The sequence below is a fragment of the Anser brachyrhynchus genome, assembly GCF_964034855.1.
Source record: "Anser brachyrhynchus genome assembly, chromosome: 9".
Classification (NCBI taxonomy): domain Eukaryota; kingdom Metazoa; phylum Chordata; class Aves; order Anseriformes; family Anatidae; genus Anser; species Anser brachyrhynchus.
The window spans coordinates 5,282,783-5,303,445 of NC_137703.1; the positions used below are offsets into that span (position 1 = coordinate 5,282,783).

General features: G+C 48.1%; 1 protein-coding gene across 6 annotated transcripts in view; it reads right to left on the bottom strand.

Annotated features, from left to right (window-relative positions):
• Positions 1 to 734: 734 nt before the first annotated feature.
• TNIK (TRAF2 and NCK interacting kinase) overlaps positions 735 to 20,663 on the bottom strand; it is a 157,182-nt gene continuing 137,253 nt past the window's right edge. For 5 of the 6 annotated variants that reach the window (XM_080604216.1, XM_080604219.1, XM_080604215.1 and 2 more), the window contains 12 exons: positions 20,399 to 20,583; positions 17,105 to 17,231; positions 14,511 to 14,675; positions 11,277 to 11,391; positions 10,546 to 10,716; positions 10,192 to 10,335; positions 9,477 to 9,611; positions 8,838 to 8,938; positions 7,040 to 7,189; positions 5,644 to 5,803; positions 4,947 to 5,086; positions 735 to 2,936 (listed from right to left, as the gene is read on the bottom strand). In XM_080604216.1, coding sequence (XP_080460342.1) covers positions 2,853 to 2,936; positions 4,947 to 5,086; positions 5,644 to 5,803; positions 7,040 to 7,189; positions 8,838 to 8,938; positions 9,477 to 9,611; positions 10,192 to 10,335; positions 10,546 to 10,716; positions 11,277 to 11,391; positions 14,511 to 14,675; positions 17,105 to 17,231; positions 20,399 to 20,583 — 1,677 coding nt within the window. In that variant the 3' untranslated portion in view covers positions 735 to 2,852. The remainder of the gene's footprint in view (positions 2,937 to 4,946; positions 5,087 to 5,643; positions 5,804 to 7,039; positions 7,190 to 8,837; positions 8,939 to 9,476; positions 9,612 to 10,191; positions 10,336 to 10,545; positions 10,717 to 11,276; positions 11,392 to 14,510; positions 14,676 to 17,104; positions 17,232 to 20,398; positions 20,584 to 20,663) is intronic. The other variant, XM_080604217.1, reaches the window with a different exon arrangement.

The window sequence follows — 20,663 nt, forward strand, 5'->3', positions numbered from 1 at the left end:
TCCAGATAACATCACCTGCGGCTGTGGCAGTTTGCAAGGCGAGCGCTTGGGCTGGGTCTGGAGGTGGAGGAGTGTCAGAGCACCGCAGGGGGACGTGGGCAGCCAGCAGACACCTCCGGGATGTGGCAGCGGTGGCGGCAGCATCCTGCTCCCTGAGCAGCCACCTCATTTCTGAACCAACAAAACTCTGCCGGGTCTCGCAGTGAGGCAGCGAGTGCTGCCCGCACGGTGCCTCCTGCCGGCCTCGCCATGCTCGCGCTGCCCCCGTTACGCAGCCTCGGTGCCCAAATCGCTGCACCAGCTGCACGGGGCCGAGAGGCCAGGGCTGAGCCCAAGAACTGCAGCCCCACAACCTCAGCCAGCCACCAGCCCGGCTCCAGGGGCACGTTTAGGGCCACCTCGAGCGTTCCCTTTCCGTCCCCACATGCGTGATATCAACCCCCAAACCACCTCGCAATGAGAAACGTGCCTTGTTTTGTGCTCTGACACAGGTTTGGAAACGCTTTAAACCTGCAACAGGCTCAAATGCATCTCACATTGCACAGACTTTATTTCTCATTATTCCGGGATGCGCCGGCCCCTGTGTACTCATCCTGCCCCAAAACGCTGCTTCCTGAGCCCCTCCAGGAAAGCAGCACCGCTGCTCAGAGCCCTGAGAAGCCACTGGAGCCCGGTGACTTGCTACCAGCTAACACCCCGCTTGTTGTTCACAGAAATCTAAAAGGCATGGCTTCGTGTTGAAGGTTCGTGCTTTATTGTAGTTGGCACCAGAAACGCTTTTGATCTGTTATGTCCATGTACACAGTGTAAACAAGACCGTGTTAATATTGGCTTCTTATGACTGTTTCAAGTGACTCCATGGTTTCAAAAAAATACATTCACCAACTACTGTATGTTTAAACACAACGATTCCTTTTTATTTCATAACTGTACTCAAAACCCCACAATTAAAAAAAAATAATTTAAAGCCGTGTATTCTGAACCAGTCACATCAAGGAGGAGAGCAAAATAAAGAGGAAAGGAGAGTTATCAGTTCGCGACATAATTTAATAAACCCCTCTGGTTTAAGGTAGCGACCACAGTGAAAATACAAAGAGCTGGTGGCAATCAGTGTCTGCGACGGGGTTAGTTCCAGCACCGCGGTATTAGGGCCGTCACTGCAGCTCGTGGGGCTGCGCTGGACCAGAGGCACATGGCCGGCAGCAGGAGGGTGCCCGGTGCCCACGAGGCTGCCCCGGAGGCTGCCCCCGCCAGGACGACGTCCACACCGAGCCGTGCCGTGCTGCCCGCGCGGCTGCGGGCGTCCTGTCCCGTCCCGACCTGTCCCGTCCCCGCCGCTGCACCCCCCCGGCAAGCAAACGCTTTTGCCCTGGATAAAGATTCGAGTTTGACCAGGTCCTGTTGATTTAATCATTTTTTAATAAAGCCATCGTTACTGAGTACACCAAGATTACCAGTTAAGCTCTCTATATGTCGCTGGAGGTAACAGTGCTGTGATCAACAGCAAAACAACAAAACGAAACAAAACAAAAAAACCCAACCAAAAAAAAAAAAAAGAGAACAAAACCAAAAACAAAACGAGGTAGGTTAAAAACCAGCAACACAGACCTTGTTATGCGACACCCCAATACCACAGGCGGCCATGCTTGCAGCTACTGAGAAAGAAAACCCCAGATACGCACTGAAAATGTAAATCAACTGAGCAGAGTTTATAAGGACACGATTCAACCTGAACTAAACACACACACATTTCGGCACAGATGTTGTCTTCCACTGTATGTTGGGTAATTCGTAGGGAGCGGAGGGGGCAGAAAACGAGTATAGATTCAGACCCTTGGCCGAAGAAACCACACACATATATATAGGTTTAAGCTCTTTACAAGCCCAATGCAGCGACGCGCAGGGTGGGCGGCTCGGTTCGTCCCTGTCGCCTCCAGGGACGAGCACCCGCAGCTCGCGACGCCTTCGGCATCGGGTCCGGTGCCCGCGGCACCCCGGGAGCCGTCTGCGGCCGCGGCCCCCCCGCGGCGCCCGGTCCCCTCCATCCCCGTCCCGGTGCCCGCAGGCGAGCCCCCGCGGCGGGCGGCCGTCCTCTCCCGCCAGCATCCGGAGCAACAGCAAACGGCACCACTGTCCCTATCACGACACAGCACTGGGTGAAGATCCATATAGAAATATGGATTGACAGACTTGACAAAAATGGTAGCTGATTTTTATTAGTCTAAGGCTAGTAGCTTAGCCATTTAAAATCCATTTCCCAAAAGAGGGGAAAAAAAACTATTATTTTTCTCTTCTTTAAAAATCCGTTAAGCCGTTGCTGCCAAAAGCAACATGTAAATGTTGGTGAAGGCAAAAGACTTCTAAAATTACCCAGCTATACGGTTATGGCCTTCATCACAAAGATAAAAGGTACATTTATTGTGCTGTCTCTCACCAGATTTAATTGGTAACTTTACAACATACTATATATTTGATGCTAGCAGGCAGACAGAATTAAAAACAGACTTTTTGACACTTGTTTCTTTCCCCGTTCTTACAAAGTAGGGGACAAAGAAAAAGTAAAATTAAAAAAAAAAAAAAAGAAGAAGAAAACTCATAACCCACTATAACACAGCGTAATCAGGAGACCTCGGGAGGCGGTTTCCCTATTCCAAGCGCGAGCGCCCGTCCCTGCCGCGCGTGCCCGAGCCCCCCAGAGCCGCTCCCTGGGGCAGCGCTGCGCCGGCGGGGGGAGCGTGGGGAGCGGTGATCCTCAGGGCCCTCCGCATCAGCCTCTACAGTGTTAGTCCACGTGTTTAATGTCCTTTAAATTAGAAATAATGCCACGGAGGTAAGTGCCAAGTGCTCCTCTGTTACCAGTTCATCATGGAGTTTCTGTTGAGGGTCATGAAAAACACTTGGCTGCTTCCTCCGGATCTCACCGACGCGAAAAATACCTGGTTGGAGACAAAAACGCCCTGTATTAAATACTGGTAATTTTTATTAGGGTACAAAAGGAGTTTATTAATTGTCTTGTGAACAAGGAAAGCAAGAGCTGAGCCACAGCCCATGCAGTCTGCTCCATCCAAACCCAACTCTCTGCTGTTTTCTCCAGATGACAGCAGAAATGTGGGCAGAGATGTGGGAGCCGCCGGACCCGAGGGGCGCTCGTTGTGCGTGGAGCCCAGCCCGGGGAAGCGGCTGCCAGCGAAAGCAGCGCGGCCCAGGAAGGAGCCAGCCCAGCGAGCCCAAGCAAGGCTCGGCTCAAATCCCAACTGCTTATTAGTAAACACCGCAATAAAACCTCCCTCGCTATCACCACTGCAGAGAGCAAGGTTTGGAAAGCCTTAAAAATACCAAGTTTATCACATAGCACTGCCATGGCATCATTTATTATGCAACATTAATATGACTGCTTCCAGGGCTTTATATCCTGCTAAACGTTAACCATTTGGGTCAATACTCTGCACGGTAGTTATCTGCCTGGGTTTGAAACGTTCTTCTTTGCAGAAGTTAGTTACATTACTTCAGCTACTTCTGAATGCTACGTCAGGGAAAACTCAACCTTTCCTTCAGTATTTTCAAGGCACAGAAAGCTATCAGGGCTGTCTATGAAAATATGCCTTTTGGTGCTTCTGTCTGGATCCACCAACATTTGACCACAGTGGAAGTCTTAAAAAATAAGTAATTTGCAAGTATTTTAAGGGGACACTTCTTCAGCTGCTGCAGCTGAAGTATCTGAAGACTTAGTCCTTTTTGAAAACAAAAAAATCATTCAGTCTTCGCAAGACTTTCATTATTAGCCACTTGCCCAGAAAGAGAAACGTCTGTTTTAAGCATTTCAAATGCACTAGTGATCAGCTGGTTACAGTATTTTAGAGAAATGTAGGTGCTTTTTTTTCCCCAAAGTGTTCTTAAAAAAGGAAAAAATCAATAGGAACAAAACAGAAAAAGACCAATTTAAATAACCAATATAAAACCTACAGAGTCAAGTTCTCAAAAGTTAAGGGGAAAAGAAAAAAACTAAAGATATTTGGACACAACTAAAATTCAGCTTCGTGGACAACTTTGCACGATATACTTCAATTAAAAGATAAGGATACACTTTTTCCACAGAGTTCCAATATAACTTCACGCAACAGGTAGGCCAATTAAATAAACTAATTGCGGCCTCAAATCTTGTTTATTGCATGTTATTAAACCCTGCTCTGGCGACACAGCAATCACTTTCTTCACGTGTTCCGTGCTTGTGCTTTTTACAGAAGAATTCCCTGCTCCATGGCCCTGGTTTATCTTGGTGAAATCTTGTGACGTGAGGAAATACCACCAGCAGAAATCACTGCAGAAACCAGATCTCAGCATTCAACCACCTCTTCCACGAGATACTCTTTTTCCTTCAGGCATTTCTTCTTCCCTCATTCCCTGCACACCTTCCTCCTTCAGCAACACCCAAGCCAAGGGTAATCTGCACAACCATGCAACTTGACATGCAGCTCTGGTGCCCCTCCAGAACAATATTTATCAACGTTGTTCATACAAAAAGATGGGGGTCCATGGAGAAAACAGCTTATCATCACAGAACTAAAAATGCATCACGATGTCTCTACACCCAAGTTCAAATTAGGGTTACTTACACAACCTTAGCACTACCATTTCTCAACTTTTGCAGTTTATTTGGTGGCCTCAACAATTAATGTTCTGATGCAACACTTGAAAGAAATTCAAGCCAAGTCAACGGAGACCTCAGTTAGAGGTGGAAGAGTTCTTGTTGATTCTTGCTGATTCCCACCACAGGCTGAGATCCACATCCACTGAAGAGAATTAATTGGGACTGGGTTTATGGGTACTGTTTATTAAACAGGACCTTCAGCTTAATTACTTATTAACCCCAAGATAAACTAGACCCGAAGTCTAAAAGTAGTTGGTTGTAGCTTAAAGCACGGATACAAGCTTTGAAGTGGACTTACCTTATCATTTCTTTCACATAGAAACTTTAACCTTTGAGCTCGCTTGTGCATAAATACTCCATCCAAATGTCCTGTCTCCACTGACCGGATTTCAATAGCTTTCTCTCCCCAGCCCATTATTTGATTGGAATGAATGTAGGCTGTCAAAAGGAAGCGTTTGGCAGATGTTACAACGGGTGTTAAGCTAAATATTACACGATGGGCAGAAAAACTCTCATCAGCTGTTACTCAAAGTCTACGCAGATGAATCACAGAGCTCTGCTAAATAGCCTTTAAGTAGCACTTTTAATCCAGAAGTCGCTGAGTGCTTTAAAGAGAAGATGTTACACTTCTGCTTTCTGCAGGAGAGAAGCTGGACAGTGACCTGCCTGCACAGTCTGTGGAGCTCAGCAGTAGCACAGCCAGAAGGGCAACTCAGGCTCTCATGGCTCTGCACCCAGCACCTCTTCCAGTCAACACAGCATCCCACCAATGTAACAGCTTATACTTACAATAAAACACAGCGAAAATCTTCAAGAAGTCGCCTGCTTTTTCTGTGCAGGACCAAACTGTAGGAATTTAGCAAGTGCACCTCTTAACTGGCTGAGAGAAATCTCCTTTGATAAACAAAATCCCAAATGACTCTAACTCAGCATCCTTGACTCCGCATCTTACATCGTATGTGTTTTATGAAGGTGAAGAGGAAGGGTTGACCTACCCACAGAAGTAGGCATCTCTCCCCACTGGAGCACCACATCTTTAGTTATCCGTCCATAGGTGTTCACATACACGCCTTCATCCTCGTAGCACACAAGCATCTCCATCCCGTCTGTTTTAGGCAGGATGACAATGGCGTGAGGAGTAATATTGCCCTGAATCTGCAGTTAAAATAAACCCTACGGGTCAGAATTACATTGAATGGAGAAAGTGGTAGGGGGAAGGGAGCAGAGCCTTAGAAAAACAAAACCCAAAACCACACCAAGAACAAACCCTCACTCCGTTCAACAAACAGGCATCAGCTTTTAGAGATAAGCTTGAAGGGGAATAAACTGTCATGTTTACCCTACCATCAAAGCTGTCTTAGACATCAAGGATAAACAGGTTCAGCAATTATAGAGAGATCACAACATATACGCCCCCAAGAATGACGGCTGACACTTGGCAGTAACACAAATCAGCAACTGTTGGCTGATGAATCCATCTTCTATTCAAATTAAGGCAAATAAACCCAGAATTTTACAGGTAGCTCTAGGGAGGAAATATTCCCCTTTCCTGAGGGTAGTAACAGTAACTTTCCACCCCCATCTGACCTTCCATGGGTAAGAAAACAAAACCGTCCCAAACTGCCCCCGTATTTCTCCTAGGTTTCTTGCCAGCTCTTGCAGAAGCTCTATTGCTCTACTCAGCAGTTCCTGGACTCGATTAATAACACCATTTCTCCTAGGCCACTTTCTCATGCCGGTTGGTACAACAGCATGGATGGAGCTTAAATAAGCCAACAAGAGAATCCTTATCTACAGTATCTTTTGTAGCACTGGTTCTTTCTTGAAATAGCCTAATGGGCCTGAGAGAGAACCTGTGGTGAGTCTGCGCTGCCTGGGAGTCGGGGACTTCAACCTACAATCTTACTGAGATTTGGGCTACCCTAATCCTGCAACCCTTGCTTGGGCAAACTCACTGCCTCAGCAGGAAGGAGTGCTGGTGTGCACACCTGCTACACCATGCAGGGGACAGTGCACTGGGCATCCAGTCCTTGGTGGGTCTGTGCTGTCCAGTAACCAAGAACTTGGGTTTCATGGCATCTCGCCCTACAAAGAGCTCCTCTACTGCTCCACGCAGCCTAAGGACAGATTCTCCTTTCTGTGAGACCTGGCAACCTTACACCTGACTGCTTGGGCACAAGGACAGCAGTGGCCTGTGTGAATAATGGACATAAGTAGGTGATACCTCTGCGTCCTCTTTAAGCAAGTTATCAGTGAGGATGGCACTGGAGAATGTCATACCCACGGCAGGATGTCCCCTGACTGGTCAGCATTTCTGAGACACCGAAAGCCCGGCCAAACCTTGCTGGTGACCTGCGTTAGTCATGCAGCAGCACTCCCCCATGTACTCACGTGAGATGGTATATAGATATCATAAGAGTTCCCAGAATCTACATCAATCACATGGAAACCAGTGTGTGATCCAAAGATAACCTTGAGTCTCTGACCCTCTTCTACAGTGAGATCGACAAGCAACGGTTTGTGCTGGAGATCTGCAAAAGACTTTTATAATCCTTTCAGTGAGTATCACGGAAAACCAACGAATTCCTACAGCAGACTGGTACAGTTTTGAAATCGTATTTGTTTGAACGTGTTTCCTATTAAACATGTCATTATTTATATTCCTGCCTCTGTTCCTACGTCATACACGTCAGGGGTATTACCCACTCACTCCAGCCATCCGAGCAGGTAGGTGCTCACCCTCGCCAAGCACAGCTTTTCCCCAGGAGCACGAGGCCAGCCCAACAGTTTGGTCTCCGAAGGAAGGCGACAGAGACGCAGTTTTACATCAGCATGCAGCTCAGCCAGCATGCAGGGACCCCCCCAGTTCTGGTGCTGCTCAGCTTAACGAGCAAAGTCTGCAAACGGCTGTGAGCACCCACCTCCCCTCTCGGTGGGTATCACCGCTCCAGTTTGGGCAGCTAGAACAAGTAAAATTAAACGTCCTTTATCCTGTTAAAGCTAACCTGCTGGGTACACGCTGGGATCAGCTCCCTGGCATGGACCGAGCTGGGACAGAGTACGTCCTTCCATGGCTTAGGTCTTCAACAGGAGGGTGAAAAACCCACAGGGAGAGAAAAGGGTGAATTGCTCCCTGCACAAGTACCCCTCTGACTCCTGACAGGGAAAATTAGCGAGTGCCATTTCCTGCTATCCCAACAGATCCCTGCCTACAAGGCAAAGTTCAGCCCCCAGACTGGAAAAGCAGCAGCAGGAGCGCTAACCAGCATCCTAGCTGCAGCCATGGAGGCTGGATCCCAGGCTGCTTAACTGCTGCTGAGCTCTTCGTATCACCGAGCCCATTTATTCTGGCTTCTGTTCAGAGAAAGCAAATGTGACCTAATACTGAATAAGCCCATTTGTGCTGGAAGGATGCAAAATGAGATTACTCAGCATGAAAGTCTCCAGAAGGCACTGCCCCTTGTGACTTGCTGCTGCGCAGAGCTTAGAAGGAAAAGTGCTTTAAAGAACTAAGTACAAAATACCCGTTGGCAGGTTATGTAGGAGAAAGGTCTCACTGAAGGAAACTGAGGTAGATGAAAAGGGAGAGAAAGAGAGAGGGAGAGAAAGAGTGGGTCATTCTCCTGGAATTTCTATCTTGAAACAGAATCCACATTGCAGAAGGGGAGAGGACCTTGCAAAATAAAAATGGAAAATAATGCCAGCCCGTTTTCACATTACACGTGGAAAATTAGTCAGAAGTTAAAGCAAGCAAACAAACACAAAAGAAAAGCAACCCAAAACCCCAACTTAATTTTACTCAAGGACATTTGGCAAGCTTTCTGCAAACTTCCCCTGTGAAGCCTCCCAGGAAAAGCTAGAATTAATGCCTAATTGTTAGCCATAAACGGTGTGTATCACATCTCTTCAGCCACGAGTTTCAGAACTCTCTGCCAGGGGAAGTACAATGATGATAACATTTCTGAGGAGTGCTTTTGTTTGCGTCCTTGAGATCTGAAAGGCCTGGCACCTCGCAGCAAGTCTGTCAGGAATCGCTGCAGGTGCTTCTCTTCATCGGCCCTCAGGAGACTGCACCCAGGTCCCAGGTCCCCGAGGACTACATACGCAAGACACTTTTCTGTTCTGCATAGTACAGAAATCTCGAGTATTTGCAACTACAGAGTGTATTTTGGTAACCAGATAAACGTACCTTAAATGCCATAAACTTGTGATATGGTTTAGGAGCCCAAGCATAGATCTCTACAGCATTCTTTAAGGCAATCACCAAGAACTTGATTCTTTCATATTTCACTAAAATTAAAATAAAACCAAAGTTTAAATCATTGACTTTTGCTTTGAGACTGAAGAATTTATCTCTAGAAACAGCTTCTAAGGCTCTCTCTCTGTTGGTTCCCATGTGGTAAAGTATCCACCTAACACATATAGATTAATATCAAAATTATTTGTGGCTGTGGTCTGCCCATACTTTTAAGAGGAATCATCAGATCAGATCTAAGACTATAGAATAAAATCTCCAAAGACTCCAAGTATCTTTTGCCTGTAACATACGCAGTATGTGACTGATCAGATAAACTGGAAGATTTTTAACAACAAGCCATTTTATCACATCGGCTACAACAGAAGAACTCCCAATGTCCAGTGCTGTGGAGCAGGCAACCAGCCCTCTGCAGTCCAGTTAGCATCACCCTCTCCAGACTCAGAGCTATGGACACAACGCACCATCTCAGTGCGAGAGCAAACCACCCAGATGCTTGTTTCACAGCTGCAGTGGACACAGAAAATGCCTCCAGACATTTTCCCACTGAAGCCGGTGGCCCCAGCCGCTCACCAACTTTGTAGTGGATGCAGCCTTCCAGGTCCCCAACCGTGATCCAGCCCTGCTTCTTCTCAACTTCGGGGTCGTTGTGTAAAATCCTGTTTCTCAGCCAGGACAGGTAGTACACGCGCAGCTTGTTCTTCTTTCCTGTTGGCAAAGGAAACCCGGCCATAAGAGGCAGCAAGAAGTAACAGGGCGGCACGCGGCCCTGGGGACAGCCCCAGGCTCCTGCTCTCTCTGTATGCCACAATGGGTGCGCAGAACATGCTTGCATGGAAAACCTTGAGATTTCAGTGCTTATTTTCACCAATATATCTCACTAAGATAAAATTTAAGTTCTTTTCGAAAGGAAGTTGAAATAGCAATATAGTTGGTTTTGTATTTTTGATTGTGCCTTGGTCTCCCACACTGCTGGTTGATGCGGTACGATCTGGGTGCTGTTTACTGCAGGCTGGAAACCCCAGCTTGCACAAATCGGTGCTCACAGAGAGAGAACCAGGCACAGCAGGGCCAGGAACGCAGCTCTTACACCTCAGATATGGCTACACAAAATGAGCCTTTCAGCTCCGGCATGGAAGGCTCTCCCTTTGGAGAGTGAAACCTGGGAACAGCGCTCTGCTCACCCAGCTCTGCCTACAGCCTCGCTGGGGAGCAGCGAATGCAGCTGAATTGTGAGTATCAACTGGGGAATATGGACGAGAAGTTAACGATGGGCTGAGAGGTGTACCTGATATTGTTACAAGGACGTTCAGGCCCTCGAGTACGTCCATCTGTTGGAACCGCCGTCTGTTGATGAGGTTGTACACCTTCCCTTGCCCGCTTCGGTCCAGCAGCATCAGGCCATTTTCTGTGCCCACCAGCAGATTTACACCTGAAACGGGGAGAGCAACGGGCACGTGGAGCCACAGCTGCTGCCCGCCAGAGGACTGCACCCCCAGCTCATTCTTCACCACCACCCCATGACAATCACAACTAAGGGCAGCATTCCCACAGACGAGGAGCATCACTTTTACACCAAAGGGACTCAGGGACACATGCCCCCAGAAGCTCTGCCGAGGGCACAGTGGGACCAGGAGCTCACCCCACAAAGCAGCACAGAGTATCTCCGAGTTGAAGCGCTTCTTGTACTTCCTTATCTCTGGGGTGTCACTGTGGGGGCGGATGTTGGTAGGGTTCACGTTCACCACGGAGATCTTCCTGGCTTCGTTCAGCTTGGCCTGCTCCTGTCTGAGCAGCTCGCTGGTGAACAGTGCTGACAAGGAAACAACAAAACAAGGAGGTGTGACTGATTAGAGGAAGAAAATTCTTGTTTTATCTTCTGACGGGGAAGTTATCACTATGTTACAAGCCATTAGTTTCGAGAGGTAACATCAGTAGTTTCTCATGGGTTGGAACCAACACCAAGCCCTAAGAGGTGATGTCCCCTGACCTCCTGCCCTGCCCACTGAGATAACCAGCCCTATCCTCTGCCTGCCTGCCCTCATCCATCCATTTTCAATGAATTCTGAACAAGTGCAAGCTTTCTGAAGCAACTGTCACCTCCTGACTCTGCTAGGAACATTTCTGCCAGGTGCCTGGGCAGAAAGGGGTGGGTGGATTTCTGCCGTTCCCTGTCTTCTCTCTGACCTTTCTGATGGGATTTCACTGGGGAGCAAAGGAGTTGGATGGAAATTGGAGAACACGAGGGTACAAATTCAAATGATCTTTGCACAAGGGTAAGTGAAATCTGAGAGGTTCTATAGGGTTATTCAGGCCCCACGGCCTGGTTCCCATGAGGCCCTCCCCTCTCAAACTGGTGACATTGCCTCCTACCAGTAGCAGATGACTCTTCATCCTCATCTTCATCTTCATCGGTAGGTGAGGTCTGATACACTCTAGTGTCCACAAAGGGGGTAAAAGAGGCTTTGGTGCTACTTCCCATACCATACTGCAAAACAAACAGCAGAGAGAGAGCTCAGCGCACAGAAATACCAGTAACACTGTGTGCGTGTGACTTCCTGGTGAGCGCACAGTGCCGGACCCTGCAGCGCCCCTTACGAGCTCTCTGAGCATTTGGATCCTCCTCCCCCAGAAGTGACCAGTGAAAACATGACACCAGATTCGTGAATGCCTCTGGAGCAGCAGCAAACAAGAAGTGCAGGGCACGGGGAGCAGCGCCCGGCCCCGGTGCCGCGGGCCCAGCTCGCAGGTGGAAGCACAGCACAGCCGGAGACTGGTTAGCGGGGAAGCCGCAGTGTCAGAGGCAAAAGTGAAGGCAGGTAAAACAATTTCTATGCTCGCAGCCCACCTGCCTTGAACGCCCAGGCTGGGATGTCAGGCAGGCAAGGGGTTGTTTTTCCTGTCAATGTGACCGCCCCAAAAGAGATTTGTAGGACGGCTCTGGGGAAAACCCCACTGTGCTGTTCCTCCAGCACGGGACAGGGAGCACGGATGTGGGAAGCGGCACTCCCACATTGCTCCATCCCCCCCAGCTCTGGTGTCCACCACACGTCACGTGTACGTCTTTCATGGGTTACTTGCAAACCCAATAAAGGATTTCAAATTGCCTACAACACTTGAGGTGTAACTGCAGAAAAGGCTACTTCTACGGCAGCAAAACTGACCCCGAACGTATCGTAGGGGATGCCAGAGCCAATGCTTTGCTAAGGGAAGCTGGGAAGGAACAAACTCCAATGCCACACTGCTGTCTTTGCTTTTGCCATCGCTTTGTTAAGGCAGAAAACAAGGCTAAGACCTTCTCCCAAGCAAAATGAAATCCTTCTCTTGGGAGTCAAAGTGCCACGATCTCCTCCCCTCGCTGAGCAGCTTCTTTTTCTTACTGCAGTGTTTACTCAGGGTGTCCCTTGTTTTAAGGAATGTAGGAAGGACCTACATTAAGAGCTCTAACAGCAGCAAAAATCAAATCTTACTGCAGCAGCCGCAGGACTTTCACATTTTGATTCCTCAGGACATTTTCCTTCCCTAAAATACACCTTGCTCAGCTTCCAAGCCACCAGGTCACCAGACAAGGAAGAGAGAAACCCCCCGACTCCTTGCTGAAGCGTCACAAGGGGCACACAGACAAAATAGCCCCAAACGGCCTCTCCTGGTCCTTCCCCAGCGGCACCGAGAACATTTTGGGTGAGCCAGCATCCCCGCACTGCGCCTGCCACCGCCGCGCTGTGCCTCCTGCTTCCCTCCCGATCCGCATCCCATGGCCTGGCAACAGCCCCTGTGTTGCCATGGAAACAGGACGATTTCCAAAAAGTAAATGCTAACGGAGACCCATGCAAGGAGTTAGCCGCCTGAGGCAGAGATGGCTGCAGGAACAGATACCATATTTACTTATACTGTATGGCCAAAATATTTGTATGTGCACACAAGATATATTCGCTACTCTGTGCTTCTTTCATATCCGGTAAATACACATTTTTTTCCTGTGCTGGGTATCTTTTCCATAAAACACCAACAATTCAAAGAGGGAGCAACTTCAGTGTTTGCAGGGATGCCTTCCAGCTGAGAGCTAGGTGCTTTCCAACAAATGAATTACGAAGAAATCCCTCATTCCAATGCCCCAAGCATTTTTTCTTCTTTGCTCAGACTCAGCAGCTCTTCTCCTAAGAAGCTGGCATTTTAAGAACTTCCAAGCCCGTTATTTAAATATTAAGACCTCATCTTCCTCCAGGTTCTGTTCAGCTGACTCTAAACCTCTGTCTTGGCTTACAGAAACAGCATCAAGCTGCAGGGTGCGATAGTGCTCGGTCCCTTCCACCCTCCTCAGTCCCGACACATCGCAGGCGCTCCGGCAGCGATACCCGTGAGGGTACCCCACCAGAAATGGGAACGCCCTGTACAAGCAGCACAAGGGATAACTCCCCAGCAAGACGCTTACGCTGCTGCCAGCCAGGCGGCGAGTTTTGCTCGCAGCGCCGTGAGTCACCTAAAGAACCCGATCCAAACCTCCCCACTTCCACCCACTCCTTGCTCAGACAGCCCTAAAAATGCAGTTTCAGAAACGGAAAAGATTTTCTCGGTCGGTATCCCATAAATGAGTATATTTAAACCCAGGCCTTGCAAACTGCTCGTGTTTAAGCAGTTCCAGGGTGGCTCTGGAAGGTGTCACTTCAGGACCAACTGTCTCAGCGCTGCTTTTGAAGGCAGCAAGGAAATGGGTAAAACCTGGAGGTCAAGTCAGGCACCATCTGTTCTTACACTGCATCAACGCACAGTCCCAAGCCATTCCTGTTTTTATGCTGCTAGTAAAAGTAAACCGTAAAGTGAGCACATCATCTCCGTGAAAGAGGATAAGGTGACAGAAATATTATCGTATATCCAACAAGACAAAAAGAAAAAACAAATAAAATAGCTTATTCAGCACCAACTGGATTGATTTTTCATGGGAAAACAAAGAAATATGTGCCTGTTTCCCAGAACTGGTTCTGGTAAGCAAGACACACCAATTCCCTTGTCTTATGTGAAACATCTTGTGATTTTTAGGACTTTTTAGACCTTGTACAACCTTTATCTTCAATCAAGTCCACCTAAAAAAGCTATGTGGGAAAAATACTGTGACAGGAAACAGTCACGGTAAAAATTCAAGGTGTGTCAAAGTTTTCTAGTCTGAAGAACTACATGGATTTTTTTTGGCTTTGTTTTTTGTTAACCTTTTGGATCATATTAAGCCTCAAATATTGCCTAAGCAGAAACTGGGCCCGGGTGAAGTTAATGGCATCACTGGCTCTCCTATTTTGCTTCATTTCCATGTACCAGAAGATGAGGACTTTCACATCAGCTTGCAGCGTTCAAGCCATCGTCACCTGAACTCCAGCTGGTGGGCTTCAGGTTGGTTTACTGATTTACAATCCTACCGCCAGGCACAGACCCGTATCCCAATAACCCATCAGATTCCCTTGGATTTCCACTACACTCACCCACACGGACTGGAAACAAAGAGAGAGAAGAGCAAAGAAAGCCAGGGAAGGAAGCAGGAAGGGCCCTCGATGGGACAGAGATGTTAATACTTGTTTAAAGCAGCGCAGAGGAGAAGGAGGAGCCCCCACCACCTACTTCAGGCACCGAGTCCATGTCTTGCGCATGCGTGGAGACTCGCCCCAGGGCCTCGGTCGGTGTGCCCGCAGGCGAGTGGCTTTGCTGCACCAGATCAGGGAGATTGATGTGGCCTGCAAAGCCATTGCTGGCTGCGTGGCCAGAACGCTTTTTTTCACCAGAGGTCTGCAGAGACACAAAGCATGAGGAAGAAAAGAGAAGGGGAGAAAAAAAAAGAGAAGAAGAGAAAAAAAAACAAAACCGAGTTTTTTTTGCAGTCCCCCAGTTCCCTGAGCAAGCACAGGACAAGGACCCTCTCTGCTGTTTCCATCCCCATGCAATCTGGCAAGCAGCAAACCAACCCCCGCCCCAGGAGAAATAAAGACGGGATTAATCACAAAGTCAATACAGAGTAATTAGCCACATTACAGCAAAAGGAGAAGCCTGATCGTTGTCATTTCTAGGAAAGGAATGTCGGGCAGATTCCACCCATGCCACCATGGTGCAAGCCCCATGGCCAGCTCCACTCCCACGCTGCCACCAGCCACAGTGACAGCAGAATCTGACCCCTTGATCAGCAGTAGCCTTAACGGCTCTCACAGCTACACCGGCGAGTAGCCTGACTGCAAATGCCAACACAGTCCTCCTTGCATGTTTCTGTAACCCAAAACAGCAGTGAACAGCGGCAGCGTTACCCTCGCCTGCAGCAGCAGAGCTATTCACATCTTGCTCTGAGCACAAAGTTCCCCGCAGCACCAGCAGCAGTTACCTGTCTGCAGAGAAAAGCTTCCTCCAGGGGCGTTTTTGGGTGAATACTGAGTGCAGCTGCCTACACACCAAGCAAGCGCTCGGCCACGCTAACACATTCGCCCTTTCTCTCCATCCCCACCTTGTACGAGACAGGTGATAGGTAACTTCTCCCATCCCTGCCTACTGTTTTGAGGCATTTGCCATCTGATGAATCCATGTACCCGGAGCACGCCAATGAAATTGTTAGAGACTGGTCCATCTGCAGGGATTAGTGGAAAAATCCCTCTGATACAGGCCTGGCAACTCACTGAGCAGCTCTGACAACATCTATCTTTCGATCATCCGTTACCACAACCTTCAAACACCTTGTCACCCTGCCAGGGCAGCACAGCAGATGAGCCATTGCCTGAAGCCCACAGAGGCCAGTGAGTCCTTCCTCTGGCTGCTATGGCTGCGGTCAGGAACAAAGAGCAAACATCCCACACAAGGCTGCAGCTTGGGTTTCCTATCACACTCCCTCCTGCCAAAAGAGATTTCCCTGCTGTTTTTCTTTCCTGTGACTTTTAAATCCTTCTGCAACACTGTTTTATCAGAGTACTTCGCTGGTGTGGCACGTATCTTACAGCTGCAACACAATCCAAGCTCACTTCAGAAACGCCTGCCTGTTAGAACAGTGACTTGTATTCCTACTCAACCTCCTCACTGTTTCTGCTACCAGGATGTGCACAGGGCTGACCAAGTTTCAGGGGTCTCTGCTCCAAACAGGTAAAGGACAATGAGGGAACAGGTGAGCTGTGCATGTCCCATCAGCTCCAGAAGTCACGGAGGAAGACAGCAAACACTGTGTGACTTCTTTGCTAACTTTTCTTTCTTGCAAAATTACACTGATTTTTTTTTCCTATGTATGTATTTTATACAAATAGAATTAAGAAATAAAAAGCCAAGTAAGCCTACTTTGCAGCTGATCTAAAGGTTCCTCCTTTATGATTGCCCTCTCCAAACTCCCCTCCCTTTTTATCCTCTCCCATCCACCTCCTTTTAATGCCAGCAGAGGATGACTCCCCTGTTTTACTACCTTGCAGAGCCTCCTGCCCTTTCCAGGAGACCTGCTACATTTCCAACAGCATCACCAACATGTTACAGGAAAAGAAAATAAGAAACACTGGGGGAGAATTTCCACTGCCAACTGAACATGCTTTCCTTTGCCTCTTTTCTTCAGTACCATTGTTCAGAAATGCCCAAGCCATGCTGCTTTGTTAGCTCTGTGCTCCCTGAGCACCTGGGAGCTGGGCAGGTTGGGACAACCTGGGGGAGATTTGGTCTCTGAGAATTTGGCAAATGCACTGGATCAAGACTTTTGACTGGAAAAGCAGCAGCAGCAGCGTCTGCAATGTCCAGGGGTCAACAGCAGCCGTACTTTGCCTCCCCGAACAGAACCAGCTGCCTGTAACCCCGGGCTTCAGGTAAAAGCCTCAAAAAGCACCACATCTGCTGAATGCCTCTGACATTTGTATGATGGTAAAGGTTGGGAAGCACTGGGGAAACTTTGGGCCAGACTCCAAATAAGTGCTCTAAACTGAAGACAACTTCTGTTGCTCGGAGCTATTTTGGGATTACAGCAGAGTCGTTTATATGAACATCCACCCCACCATGCCCCAGCATTACTATTCACTGCTGTTTGTAGTTCTGAGAAACATTTGCACTTGTCACATTTGCTCAGAGTGTAAATTGCATTACGAGAGCACTAATGAGCACAATTTACTCAGTCATTTTGTGTTCCGGATACACAGCACTGTTAGTTGTTGTGCTTACATGGGGAAAACCTCCTGAAGATGCTCCATGGAAATATTTGTTTTACAACTTACCTCCCTCACCATTAAAGTCCCTTCCCTTGAAATATTGCTAAACGTATCTGCATGGGAAGTTTCTAGACCGTGGGTTGTCACCATTCCCAGGTTGTACGGCTCATTGCTTCCAGAAATTCCTGTTGGTCTGAGGACAGAATGGAAAAGCATTAGTGACAGGCATTTCCTTAGCTGTACTAGACAAAAAATCCTCCAATACAGTATTATTTATAGACAGGGCAAGGCTTTGTATCTCACGGGAAGGAAAGCTAGAAAATATATCTACTTAGATGTATGGGGACATTATTTATGTGGCCAGAAACAAAGCATCAGGTTCAGGTTGATGCATTACCCCCACTACTACCAACTCAACCCCTGAAAGACGGGCAGTGTCTGGGAGTACCCAACCCACCAGAGAACAACTCTCACAAACACAGGGTGGGTTTTTGCCACCTGCTTTGAAGACGAGATCAGAAGCTTAATGAGGGCTTGCTTTGGCTTTTCAGGTTACGGGGTCCAAATTCCACATCCCAGCTCCGTTCAGCACACAGGGGCACTACCTAGGGGTAGGGGTCCCACCCCACCAGGCATTGCCTGGGCAGAGCTGAGGGCTCCCTGGGGCACAACGCGACAGTGAAGTGGATGGAGCTTGGAGGAGGTGCGGGCAGGCATACAAGTTCTGTTCTGTAGCTTTCCACCGTTATGCAGGTGAAAATGTAGCCATAAAACCCATGATTTAGCCTTGAAGTAATGAGAGACAGAGAGGTAGAAAATAATTACAGGTTCCTGGTGTTAAAAAGACCCACTCAGAGAAAGAGATCATCATCCCAAGGCTGTGCCCGCTCTGGCAAGGAATGTACACTGTCATTTTCAGAGAAGATTTCGGGAAACAAGAATAATTCTTCCAGTGACAGGCAGACCTGGTTGTGGTTCTCCTAAAAATCCACTTTACAGCTGGCGATATAGCAGCATTAATGAGGGTGCCTCTGTCACTCAAGCTAATACTGAGAAGCAATCAGGCTTTGGCTTTCTCCTTACCAAATGGGTTTTTGCCTGGGGCACGTCCTGCCAGCCACCAGGGAAGCAATTCCCCATCTGTGGCTGATACTGAGTGATGCCCCTGAACCGCCTCCTCCTCCAGCCTACCCACATGTGGCCAAGCTGAACTCGGGGCAGATGTGCTCCCAGGCAGGGACACAGCCTGACCCAGCCCTGCTACGCCTTGTCAAACAGCAACCCTGTCTTCCTACAGCAACCACCAGAGAGGCTGGTTTTTACAGTAACATCACAGCAAATTGTCTGGAGAAGCAATTCACAGCGTGGGCTTGATATCAGTCCACTCGAGGGTTTAACTGGCTGTTTGATGCACACCTTCTGTATGGAAACATTGCCAGTCTCCTCCCCGGGACCCAGTCCCCAGAGATACTGGAGTGCTGGGAGGTGCTGACTTTATTTCTATGCTCATATGTCAGGAGAGAGACTGGGTTTTATTCTCAAACGCATTAAATTTTAGGATTGCTTCTGAGTGCATGTCGCAAGTGGTGAGCTCCCACCATGACTTTATTATGTTACATTACGAACAGGGGAGCTGCTTAAATATAATTCAAATAAAACCAAAAGCAAATGACAAAGCACGCCTGGATTACCCCGTCCTGCCCGTGTGCCAGAAAATGTTGACAGCTGTTACGAAGTTGTTGCTGACACACCTGTTTCTTTGCATTTAAGAGTCATACACACTGGTTGTTCTCCATCACTACGAATTCACTCTGTAGCACGTCCTTGCCTGAATGGTCAAACATATGACCAATCGAACAACAGCACACCATAATTCTGCAGCACTTTTCATGCAATGAGCTTGCACCTCCTTCCTATCATTGGCACTTAAACACCACCAAGGAATGCGAAAGTAACATAATTATTCCAGTTTTAGAAAAAAAAAGAAAACCGAGGAAAAAGAAGTTATGCCAATTCTGAGACCATACAATGAATGAATGAACAGTTACTGCAGCCCCAAATTCTAGCGGCATGCAGTTTGCAAGTGACCCTGCAAGAAATCCCATGACATGAGCAAAAGCTGGCTTGTCTAGCCCAGAGAAGAGGGATCTTAAGGGAACCATCACAGTCTTCAAATACAGAAAAGGTATCTGCAGAGACGAAAGGCGTAAACTGTCCCTCATTAACCACTTCTCATTAAACTCCTCTTCTGCGAGTAGCCGTAGGCCCCGTTCATGCATGTGTGACGGCTCATCTGACTGCTGCATGTTCATGACCATCTCTCTCCCTGTTGACTTTCCCTGACAAATCTCAAGAGCTCTGGTTTTTCTTCTTCTACTGGGAGGAAGCTCCAACCCTGGAGCTTGGCACTCTGCATGACATGGACCTGGATGTCTCCCTGCTGCTCCTAGCCCTACCAAGTCATGGATGAAGTCAGGTACATCCCCACTGACCAATAATCCACCTCATTTAGCACAAAGAATGGAAATTAAGTCATTAACATGCTAAAAATCCCCTAAAGCCTTCCTGCAACCTCTCTGTGAATTCAGAAGTGCAGGGAGTCAAACCCTGCTACCACACAGAGCCACGAGAAATGCCTCCAGTGAGCTGGTTCAGCAAAACACTGGGAGAGGTGCCTCAGTGAGCTCACTCTGCATGAAGATAGTTGTTTTGTGTATGTTGATGCTACGCTTCCCTCCTTCCTCATCTACTGAGATATTCAAAAGCCCAATGTCTGATGACCTCTAACGGGGAGACAAATGCACTATTATAGTCTGCTGACTTCTTAGTTTCAACATTTTAGCCTGCACAGTGACTGAGACAAAGACAGAAAGCAATGACAAAAATTCCAGGTTATTATGTGCTAAACCTGGCTCTAACAGTTGGCATGGGTCAGGTTACCAAACGCTGTACTTCATTATGGCTTGATTTGGGACAAGACCAAGCTAAAGAGCAGACAGAGCTTCAACAAACCAGCCCACGGGTCTGTGGGCAGGACCCATGGTGTGAATGAAGTCAGGTATGTCCGCTCTGGCTACAAACCCGCCTCACTTACCAGCAGGAACGGGTCCATTAACTTGGAATACAAGTTCACTGAATGCGCGGTTACGTAATTCAGCTTTCCTCATTACACATTTCTAATTCTGATCATGAAAAAGACACATCTGAGCAAATTATCCTGTTCAACCACGACATCATTGCCAGTGCCAGCCACTGAACAACGACATGCTTTGGACATGCCCCACACCACAGCTACTGCTCCTCCAGATAAACAAACGATACAGTTTCACGGTTTTCCCTGAAAAAAAAAGAGCTTCTTACATAAGCCTCGGGATGTCACTGACAGGCACGGTCCCATCATGCGTCTCGTTTTCCCCGTCCTCCTCCTCTTCTTCACTGCTTTCCGACTCCTCGCTGGAGGAAGAGTAGTCTGTCACCTTCTTCAGAGGGCGGTTGGTTTCTTCAATGCGCAGCTCCCTCAATTCTTTGGCTAAGGCCGTCAGATCCTAAAGGGGATGGGGGCAACAAAACAAGAAATCGATGGCTATTATATCTAAAGTGAGGAGAACGTCACACACATCTCTTC